At 35.4% G+C, this 12124-nt stretch overlaps 1 protein-coding gene across 1 annotated transcript in view; it reads left to right on the top strand.

Annotated features, from left to right (window-relative positions):
- The window catches only part of suclg2 (succinate-CoA ligase GDP-forming subunit beta), a 104327-nt gene that overhangs the window by 39102 nt on the left and 53101 nt on the right, over nt 1-12124 (top strand). Inside the window, exons 6-9 of the mRNA XM_088337222.1 lie at nt 1300-1389; nt 2884-2980; nt 5593-5754; nt 8991-9133. Coding sequence (XP_088193348.1) covers nt 1300-1389; nt 2884-2980; nt 5593-5754; nt 8991-9133 — 492 coding nt within the window. The remainder of the gene's footprint in view (nt 1-1299; nt 1390-2883; nt 2981-5592; nt 5755-8990; nt 9134-12124) is intronic.

The following is a 12124-nucleotide window of genomic DNA, read 5'->3' as shown; positions in this document are numbered from 1 at the left end:
CCATAGCTGCATAAATTATAGTTTTTATTTCATCGTTTGTTCACCCCTTGATATTCTGATTTCCAATTTACTATGCATACCTTTTCATTGATAAGTCACTTTGTTGTATAAATTACTGAAACAGCTAAACTATTAAAAAAAATCCCCCAAAATACAGTGAGTTGGGTTTTAGGGGAGAAATTTCATTAATAGATTTGAAGTATCCGAAGTACCGTAGCTTCTGAACTCAAGGCGCACCTAAAAACCCCAAAAGTGTGCCTTATATTCCAGTACGTCCTGCAGGCCAAAAATAAGGTACATAAAATCAGAAATGTACCCGTTGCCTCTCTGCTTGGCGTTCAGCATTAGGGGTTGGAATTGGGGGGTTTGGTCACCTAATGACTCCCAACACCTCGGTTGGGTTCAGCGAGGGGGCTGGGAGTCCCCTCCTCTATATCAATCTCCCAAAAAGAGTCAGAAATGACTCTAGCCACCCCCCACTTGGGGGATATGGCTGTGGTATATATATTTATGAATGAATACATTCATCGTAGTCACAAACCATGATTTCATAGTAATTATGTTTATGAAATAGGTTTTTTACAAATACCTTACATTTTCTAAATGCAATCTTCGTGCGTACAGTCATTTTAATTTTATCCGACTTATAGTCTGGTGCGCCTCATATATGGAAACACCTTTATCAAATAATTATTGTTAAAGGTGCGCCTTTTAATCAGGTGCTGCTCATAGTCTGGAAAATTTAATACTACTTCTGTGAGTTTGGTATCAGTGATAGCACTGCAAAAAACATTGAGCGGCAGTAGCTCAGGAGGTAGAGCGATCGTTTTAGGATTAAGGGATCCCAGTTCGAATCCCGGCTTGTCCGTGTTACATGCCGAAGTGTCCTTGGGTAAGACACTGAACCCCCAATACCCCCAATAAGCAGGTTAGCAGCCTTACATGGCTGCACAGATCATGGCCGCTATTGGGAAATGTGAAGCACAATGTAAAGCGCTTTGGGAGGTCATTGACTTGAAAAGCGCTATATAAATGCAGATCATTTCATTTCATTTCATATCCATAATCCTTGTGAATAGACCATATTCAATCTTTTCTGATCATTGTTTTCATTTATTTATCCTTCGTCTATTTTTTACTTCCTGATATCCACTCTACTATGATATTCCTCCTAATGGCATCTATAGTTTAGTATGACGGTGCATTCCTTGTCAAACGATACCTCCGCGTTTTAGATGCTGTTACCTTTTTTGTAGTGTCCCACCTTGTTCTTCTCTCCTTGTTCTCCAACTCTCACAGGAAGTCATTGATATATTTGAAGGTGTACAGGACGACCAGGCCGTTCGCATGGCAGCTAATTTGGGTTTCAAAGGACCTCTGCAGAGACAGGTGATCAGCAGAGCGAGGTCTTTGGAAAGTCATATTCGAGTGTGATGAAAATTCACAGATGTGGTATATTGTACGTATGCATGTACATTATGTGTTTGAAGACAGCTAGCTGCAGGATTATTTATAGACTGATCAAATTTGATATTATTAGTTTTTCAGATGTGTGCTGTGAAGTGTCAACGCACTAGGCACGCTTGCCAGAGGGTCAACTGTCACATCTGGCAGTTGTGTGCAGTGCCATGCGTGTGGTATTTCCCTAGGTTGTTTTTAACGAAAGGGAGTTGGCATTTAATTGTTTTTTTCCAACCCTAAGAAAGGGATTGCATGCTTGTCTGCACGTGAGAGTAACTTAATTTTGATTATTTCACGCGTTAGATAGCTTGTAGCTGCTACACTCCACAATACTTATTTTTTATGTACGTTTTTGGCCATTTTAGCTTTTAATGAGCAGTTGTGTAGATAGTGACAAGAAAAAAGGAGTAGGGGGGAATTGATGATGATGGTGGTTGGTAGTCTGTTCCATGTAATACAAAAAAACTAAAACTAAAAACGTAATACTACAGTTTGCTCCAGCCAATCAAATTCCAGGATGAACAGACTGAATATCCAACACAACGTATGTTATTACTAATTAAAATGACTCAACTGTTGGAAGTTAGCTCTGTAGTTTGAATATGTAAGCACTGACAAAAGTCCGGCTAGCACCAAAAAAACTTTGAAGACGAGAGACGTACTAACTTTTGAGAAAATGACTTTTTTTTTTAAAACTTGAGTATATATATATATATATATATATATATATATATATATATATATATATATATATATATATATATATATATATGGTGCATTAAATGTGTATTAATATTATATTTTGTGACTCTTTTTTTACCAATGTGCTGCTAGTAATATTTTTCATTGTACTATTGTTCTGGTGCACATAGACAACATAGACTAGTGTCCAAGCACTACCTTGTAAATATTTGCCTATGTATCCTTACTTTTTGTGTTTGTATTTTATCTTTTAAGTTCTTTATTCCATGTTTAAGAAGAAGAAGAATTTACTTTTATTGTCATTCTTTGTACCCATGCACACAGAACGAAATGTCTATACACCTGACCCGTACAGTTAAACTGTAGCGAGCCGATATCATGGAGAGCCACGTCTAATCTCGTTGTAAACAATTTTCACCATGTTTTGATAAATGGCAATAAACAAAATTCTTATCTTATTACGTCAACGTGCAAATACTAGTACACCTCAGTATAGTTTCGATGAAAGACCACTCTCTACTTTTTTTTTTTCTTTTGCCTTAATGGTCAGATTAATTTGATATCCGTACCTGACATTCATCCAAAGCAAATCAGACAGTGTGACAGTGAAGGTGATCTGCAGTGTTTTGTAGCTTGTGCGGGAGAGTAAATTGGTGTAGGTCGGGCCGGCTGCTCAGATCCGAAGCATTGGGTAATTATTTTCCTCTACGGACTTTGCAGGCTGCAGATCAGATTAAGAGGCTCTATGATCTCTTCCTGAAAGTCGACGCCACTCAAGTTGAAGTCAACCCTCTTGGAGAGACTCCCCAAGGGCAAGGTAGATATTGCGGTGAACTAAATAATTTGTATTTTTAAATTTGTGTTCATTTATAATATCAAAACCATGAGTTTAAAGGTACAGTGTGTAATATTTGACCACTGAAAGTTATTACTATTCAATTATATATTATATGTTTATTTAAGATATTGATTTAAAATATATATACTTAAATAAGTCAGATAATATGTCATATCACAACAGAAATTATACGTCGAAAATTAATAAAATATTAAAATAATTTCATAAAAATAGTGATAACATTCTAAACAAATACCATTGTTTACCAGTATAGCAAACATACTTGAAATGATGAGTATTTTTTTCATTAATGATTATTAATATACCTTGTCAAAATATAATTCTTTTATTTACTCTAATTAATATTTTCTTATTTTATTGAAAATAACTTGTGAATAATGAAATACATAAAACGTTAAACATCCCCAAGAATAGTTATTACCAATCTTGCAATTAATTCTTAAAAATTATAATGACTTTTTAGACAAACATTATTATTGATCAGTGGAGTAAAAAATGACTTAAAAATAAGTTTAGTTATTTTACTGGACTATTTGCAATAAAATGGGGCAAAATATTGCATTTAAATAATCATTAGTGATTCCGTTGTGCCTCTTGTACTGTCTGTCCTTATCTTTTATAGGTCATTTATTGCAAACCCAGTATGTACAGGATTCTGCTGTCACGTATTGATGTCTTTCCTCTAGAAGAAATGCTTCAGACTAACTAGTGAATAAATAGCCCTTCTTTTGTAGGTAGCCTTATGAATGTGGCCTCTTTGAATTTGGATCTTTGAAGTGTAAAGGAGATGTCTCCATACTATAATGGTCTATCCCTTGGAGGCAAAAGGAGGCACTTAGCAACAATAATTCATACCAGCGAGCCGCCAGGAAGCCTTTCATTTTTTTCAAATTTATCATTATCTGTTTGTAAATGAGACATCTTTTTATCTTTTTTCTTGCTACCCTAAAAGCAGGGTCTGTATGGATGCTTGAAATCCTTGAAAATGCTTTAATTTTAATGTTGTGTTTTCAAGGATTGAAAAGTGATGGAATTATGGGTGAAGTTCTTTTAAAAATCCTTGCAGTATTGCCATGTTTCTCAACAAATCTGCTAAAAATATTCACGCCAAAGAGACTGGTGTATGTTAGATAGATAGATAGATAGATAGATACTTTGTTCATCCCCGAAGGGAAATTCACATTTCCAGCAGCATCCCTGAGCTGAGAACAATCGAGAACAATCGAAAATAACACGGGAGCTGCTGGAGTGGCTGCCATTCGTGACGGCGCCGGAAGAAAAGATTCAATTTGAATCATATACAAACAAACAAACAATTGAATCATGTACAAACAAACAAACAAACAAAATATTCATGTTTCAATAAGTGGAGTGTTAATAAAATGGGGGGAAAATAATACTGATATGACCAGGTAAAACTAATTTTAAGTTACCTGTCCAAATGAATGTTGTGCCATCTCACCTTTCCCACTCTCTCTCCTCTCACCTTTCCCACTCTCTCTCCTGCAGTTGACTTGCTGCTGCTCGCTCCTGAAACTAATACTTACCTCTTTGTGTATTGTGCAGTCCCTTCTCTAGACAAGGTCTCACTCGGGTACAATGACAGTGAGCTTGGGGTTGAAATATGTTTTCGTAGAGCAATACTACAAAAATACTACGAGAATACTAATACAGGGGACCTAATAATGTATATTTTTTTACTTTAATTCTGAAAAGAAAACAAATACTACAAATATACTAGTACAGTCATGCTCTAATATTTATATACTACTACAGAAATAGTAAAACTAGAGCAATACTACAAAAATACTACGAAAAAACAAATGCAGGAGACCTAATAATGTATATTTTTCTACTTGATTTCTGAAAAGAAAACAAATACTACAAATATACTAGAACAGTCATGCTATAATATGTATATTCTACTACAGAAATAGTAAAACTAGAGCAATACTACAAAAATACTACGAGAATACTAATACAGGGGACCTAATAATGTATATTTTTTTACTTTAATTCTGAAAAGAAAACAAATACTACAAATATACTAGTACAGTCATGCTCTAATATTTATATACTACTACAGAAATAGTAAAACTAGAGCAATACTACAAAAATACTACGAGGATACTAATACAGGGGACTTAATAATGTATATTTTTTTACTTCAATTCTGAAAAGAAATATTACCATAACACTTGCACCTAAACAGGGCACTATGAAAAGTGTATGAATTATGTATCAATTATATTTATACAAAATTGTAGGCATATGTTTTCCAGTGGTAAATTGTAATGTTAGTTACTTATTACTGTTATTTTTACCCAACACTTTAAAAATAGATATATTTTCACAGTATACTCAAAATCTAAATCACAAATATGTTTATGGCTCTGTAAAATACATGAATCACAATGGATTTTTTATAGTACTGGGGAAATTGGAAAATTATCTTTGAATTTTCTTAAAAAGTGCTTGAATTTGACCTTGAAAACGTGTAGGAAACCTGCTATGTGAGCTGTTTCTCTTGCTGTCACTGCTGCCAATGGTTATTTGTTTTGTCTCACCAGTGGTCTGCTTCGATGCCAAGATCAACTTTGATGACAACGCAGAGTTCCGTCAAAAGGCCGTTTTTGCCATGGATGACATGACTGAGAGTGATCCTATCGAGATGGAAGCAGCCAAGTGGGATCTTAAATATATCGGACTGGATGGAAACATTGCCTGCTTTGGTATGGATACCAGTTTTTGCCGTAGAATTTCCCACCATAATGACAAGCTGTGACCCAGATTAAGAAAAAAAAAATCCACATCTAAAATGTATCCAATGAAAAACTTGTGCAGTAAAAACAGAGATAGGCAAATAGTAAACGTATTTTCCAAAAGAACAAAATAAACAGCAAAACCAAAGTAACTGCAAGTCCCATGTAGGGATTTTTTTAGATATCATTTTGAAAATTGTGAGAATTGAAACGATTTTTCTTTACTGCAATCAGTAATCAAATTTGCCTCTAGGTGTTACTTGTGCTCCACCATAAACATTTTACTTCTCTGAAGGATGCTAGAAATCCCTACACTGGTAAAAAAAAATTACGTTATTAATTTGAGTTTTCGGAGTTCTGATATGAATTACTAATCCCCAGAAAATGGAATCAATGAACCAGAAAAATTACACTTGGCATTGTCCTTTTCTGTAGTTGAAAAAAAAACTTCAAACCACACTGCGTTTCCTCTTTGCCTTTGTCATTTTTAGTTCCTGGTAAGGTTGGCCTAAAGACTTGGCCCTCTTTTCTGCATGGCAAGCAGGATACAGGGTTAGGCCAGATAGAGAGTGGTGCTAAATTACACCAGTCATTCACAACTCAGGCATAAACTTTGAAAGGCCCTGGGTGAGAGAGAGAAGGGCTGCGCAGCGATACATAGCATACATACACACCAATGCATTTGTAATCATTTATATTATGAAAGAAATGTATGATATTTTGATTAACTTCTCAATTTTATATATTTTAACAATGCAAATTTATGAGACTCTGGACCAGTTAAACCGTTGGGGACCACCAGAATCGTACTATGGTCTGGGAAACACTGTATACCAGACATTGTGTAGAGGCTCTGTTAATCACACACATTAGCCAACAAGTCACATTAATGCATAACACAAATACGCTCGTTTTACTATTTTTACTAATATACTATGCAGTTCCTGTGTAATATGAAAAAACATCTCAACAGTCTGATTAAGGAAGATTTTTCTTGTCCTCTTTTTACATATTAAAAACTTGCATTGATTAGGGCTGTATAGAATCTTTGTCTACACTGTATGCACACATTCCTATGGGACACGGTTAAATCCTTGCTGGAGTAAAGACACTCCAGGCTCCCCTCTAATCCACATTACAAGCAGTTTTCTGAGGACTCCAGAAGGGATGCCACCATAACCAATGTGTTCTAATTAGAGATAATCCACCCAGAAAGTCTCTTGTGAGCTGGATTGTTAGCGTTCTCATTAAAGGCCCACGTTATTGTCGTAAATCAAAGCTTTTACAGAGTACAGCAGCGCCAACAGGTGCCGACTCATCTTACCCCGCTGCCTCGTAAACGCTCAGTTTTTCTCTTAGTACTGTCATCAATCCGGATGAACGCATCCCTTGCTGTAGGCCTGCCTTGGAAAGTAACAAGTTTTTTGTTTGTTTTTTTGGGGGGGGGATGGGGCTAGTTAGAACAAAATGTTAACTCGTTCAGTGCCATAACGTACACATAAGTATTCATAAGCATTATATCTGAGTGCCAAAATATATATATTTTTTCTTAAACTATTATAAAGGGTTTGACGCAGCTCAGAATTAAGTATCAAGCTATGGGGGGGATTTTAGTGTGATAAATCGCCATCTAATGATCAAATCTTCGTCCATACTTTGAGGAAGCCCCCACTTCCTCATCTGGCTTCCTGTATCCAGTGATTGAAGTGTGTACGTGGCCCTGCATGCCGCGTATATGCTAGTAATTTAGTGTTGCCAGAGTAACAAGTATACGGCTAAGTACAGGAAAGTTAATGCGTGGTGCTTTTGTCTTTATAAGAAGTTGACAAAGTCCCTTCTTCATCATTCGGGTAGAGGGGTATAACGTTTTGTGTATGACAGCAGGAACGCAATCGTGACGTAGTGACTTAAATCATGTGATATTCTGCATTGTTCATGCACAAGTTCAGTTGTCTTGCAATACGTATTATTTTGCAAGCAGAGTTCCATTGTTTTTATGGAAAGCATTGTTTAGATTATTGGAGGTATCAATATTACAGAAAATAATGCATCATAGTGGAAGTTCTGCTTAAGATTCACTTTTTCAAAAAAAGCTGTTATTTTCAGATGTTTTCTTGGAAACGAGTATTTTCCAGAAACAACGTTCTACTGTACTGTACTGTACTAAACAATGGTAAAAGCTGGAGACATTTTTTTTTCTAATTAAAGATGAGGGGTGAAGCATTATTTTGATATATCCTATGACTATGGAACTATGTTTTCTCTAGGCCTTCAAAAATGAGTCAAAATAGCAAAAAATGTCTTGAACATTCCTATTTGAGAGAAAAAATCTGTCATGGAATGAGTTGATGAATCGCCATAGCAACACTTTTTAGAATTCAGTACAAAAATCAAATTTAGTTCTTGGCTGGAGTATAACTTTGCTCGGTATCCATTTATAGTTAGTGTTTTTCCATGATGACAAGTTGTACAAACAGAAAAGCAACAACTCATAATTGTTTTTTATTATTATGGCTGTGACCATGATCGGAACAGTTGTCTCCGGAGTGTTGAATGAAAATTAATTGGTTTTCCTGAAAGGAAAATCTCCAACCGGATAAACATTAGGGTGAGTTTTATCTATGTGGATGAGCCTCCCTCTGGTCCCTTTCCTCACATTGTTAGTCTCTGCCTTGCTATGATTTCATTTTCTAATTTATTATAGTTTTTTATTTTGTTTGTTTCAAGGCAAAAAATCAGTGTTGTCTTCTTTTATGCCAAAACATAACTAAAAACAATGTTCATTTAATCACAGCCTTTTAATCCTTCAGGGAATGTTTGAACAGTTTAGCCTATTTTTTCCCGAACACAAGACTGTTAAAATCCTTCCACTATCCACAGAATAAACCATGATGATATAAAATACTCCCAAAACAGGAGGTGATGTGAATGCTAGTAAGCTATTTTTGGTCATTATTTGTGTTTTACTTCAACGTAGCCGTGGAAAACAAATAAATGCACTTATATATAGGAATTTTTTTTTTTGTCCAGAAAATATGCTTAACTATACTTAATCTTTGCATACAATATATATGTTGGCAAAATTCATTTAATGATACTCATAATCACTCTTAAACTAAAATAAATACCAAGCTACTGATTTTGATCAATTTTTGTAATTGAATTTGAGTTTTAGAAAACCTATCTAATCTGTTTTCCACCCATAGTGAATGGAGCAGGGTTAGCCATGGCCACATGTGACATCATTGACCTTCACGGCGGAAAGCCAGCTAACTTCCTGGACCTTGGTGGAGGAGTCAAAGAGCGGCAAGTGTATGAGGCGTTTAAGCTTCTTACGGCTGACCCTAAGGTAGGAACAATACATTGCTACACCTTTATGTCTTACTAAAAAGTTACGTAAGTCACTCGATGACAACATTTGCATGCAAGCAATAATCCAATTAGAAATGAACATTGGATGTCTGGAGGCTTTTTTAGCAAGTTGACCAGAGTTTGCGTGTATTATTCGTCTCTGTACTACAAGTCCCACAGTGCTTTGAGGGCTAAAAATATCCCAGATAATGAAAAGTTCACATGCACACAAGGAATTTGATTCCTTCAATTGCGTATAGACCCCTTTCCAGCCTACGTCATCACCGGACCAGCCCAGGATGCGTGCGCATTGTTAAACCAAAGCAGCGGGAGTATCAGTACAAGGTTAAATGAAGCGGGCAAAAATTTGTATGTTGAGTTTCGTTTTTAGAGTGGAAATTTACAAAAACAACATGCCCAGCTGTTGTGTATATGTATGGGTGCACAAATCCCAGTTTTAAGGAACGCATTTTTTTGCAATTCCAAGAAAAAAACACCTTTATAAGAAGAGGAGCCTGTGGCTGCATGACATCAAAGGAACTCACTCTACCAAGGTTGTCATTAGGAATGCCTATGTTTGCGGTGTCCATTTTATACTTGATACTGTAAATTATCATGGTAATCCGGTCTTAATTAACTTTAGTAAGAGTAAGAATGATAAGTGAGGTGTTTTCTACCAATGCCTACTATAGACTACAAGTTTGCTACTACTTGTGTTAGCCAGTAGATATTTTATAATAATGACGATAATTATGACATTAATAAAAGTATTGATGTATATTTTGAATTATTTATATCTAGTAATAATACATATATTGTTAAAATTTGTTAAAAAATAAATTATTATTGATTGTCATTATCATTATTGATCCCACCAACGCTAACAATGTAAGGTGAGTGAAAGCCACGGAGGTGAATTATTTAAAGTTGAAGTTATGTGTGAACGAAGCTACTCTAAATATGAGGTTCATTCTTACATTCTTGCAAGGTAACCTTAACTCAAAAGATGTAAAATATTTAATGTTTTCAACATTTAATCTGAAAGAGGGACTTTCAAAGTATGAGAGAAATGTGTTGGCCTGGCTCAGGATATAATTCTGCGACATTTCTTGTACCAATTACTTCACACATTACATGTCAATGTATTTTTTTGCCCTTTCTGTCCTCTTTCACTGAGAACTGCCACCAATTTTTTGCCTCTCTCTGTCCTTTCTCCATGTCTCAATCGCTCTCTTTATTAAGATAAGCCTGTCTTCTCTCAGGGTCATCACAGTCTGCCCTGTAGCGCCGCTCCTTTTTAGCTTCAAACAATGGTGCCAATTCCCTGAGAAATACATGCATATATTTTCAAAATATCTTTTTTGAAGTATACAGCAACTTTGATCATAAGTATCAATACGCGTGTAAAGAACAAAAAAATAAATCTCACATTGACCTTGTCGCTTTGTGTGTCCCCTGTTACTGTGCATAGGAGTAACTGGGAGGACTGTAACAGGGGGGATACTTTATGCAAAAGTAAAGTATTGCTACTAATGTGATGAAAAAAAAGCTAGTACATGATGATAACTGTGGACAATTTTAACAGGTCTATTAAACATATTGTCAAAAGAACAAAACATATTGTTTCCCACTATAAATAATCCTAACAGTGTGGGCATGTGTTAGGCTTTCCTCATCAGTAAACCATAATAAAATATTGAAATAAAGTTGATTAAATAATGGCAATAATGATGAAAACATGAAAAATGCATTGATAACTTAAATTGACATTAGGTGATGAATATTATTATCAAGGCAATGAAAATATTAAGAAAAAACATGATTTTATTAGATTTTTTTAACTAATATTTGTAATGGCAGTCAATCAAACATGACTTAGGACATAGCATTTTAGTGTACTTGTATTACAATCAGACTCATTTATTTAAACATAATTTATCCTGCATACATATTACTTTGTCCTAGGGTAGAGTGTAGTTAGGCATGCAAAAAAATAATTTTACAAATAAGTATATGCCCATTTTTACACAAAATACAAAGTGTTTATGTCACTGGGATTTGAATGGCACAGAACTACAGGAATAACCCATAAACTGGTATTAGCCATGAGTTTCGACCACTTGACTTGCTGCCATCAAAAGGCATTTTATTCATTATTTACCTGATATGGACTGGCGTTTTATATGAGCCAAAAAGTCATACACCAAAACTCCACCAAGTACAATCTATGTGTTGCACCGACCCAAAGAACGTTTTTGTTTATTGTTTACTTTAATCACATGAATAAAGTCAATCCATGGCGGCTTGCACATACTTTGCTTTTTTGAGATGTCACCATCTACGATCTACAATTTATTTCTGTCAATCGGCTAATATAAACTAACATGAATTCTGCCATTTTGCCTAAACAATGCACCAACGGCTTGGCTACGTCATGCATGTTTACAGACACTGAGAGGGTCTACATGCACGAATAATCAGAAAATTAAAAGACTTACCCAAAAATTGCAATCGTAATAATCGGAGTTAGACAAAGACCTTAACCGGGTTATTGTGCACATTTACAAGGTTTTTCATCATCAGAATACTGGCAATCGTCCATTTCCAATCAGATTATCGCCTACATGTAAATGCACCAAGTAACTGCATTCGCCTGTACGTCAATGAGTATATATGGTTCTTCAATAACATATATCAGGTAACGATCTTTTTTTCCTTTAACATTCCCTACTGTTCACACGTCTTGGCAATCTACATCTGTTGTTCCTCGGCTTTCCTGTTTATTCGGGGTGGATGTTTCAAACAGTGCAGGTGACACGAGCACAGGCGCTCGCCTTGAAATAAAAAAAGGCTCCTTTTCTGTTTTCACACACTTCCATCAATTTCTTCTATCATTTTTTGCTTTATCTGTGATTATTTCCTAAAAAAGAATGGAGGTAGAAAAGCTGTTAAATTGCCGCTCCATATGGGAAAACTTGTTTGGAAGAAT

The sequence above is a fragment of the Urocampus carinirostris genome, chromosome 6 (assembly GCF_059441175.1).
Source record: "Urocampus carinirostris isolate Australia breed hairy pipefish chromosome 6, RoL_Ucar_1.0, whole genome shotgun sequence".
NCBI lineage: Eukaryota > Metazoa > Chordata > Actinopteri > Syngnathiformes > Syngnathidae > Urocampus > Urocampus carinirostris.
The sequence above is the reverse complement of the archived record's forward strand: the minus strand, read 5'-3'. Positions and strand labels throughout refer to the sequence as shown.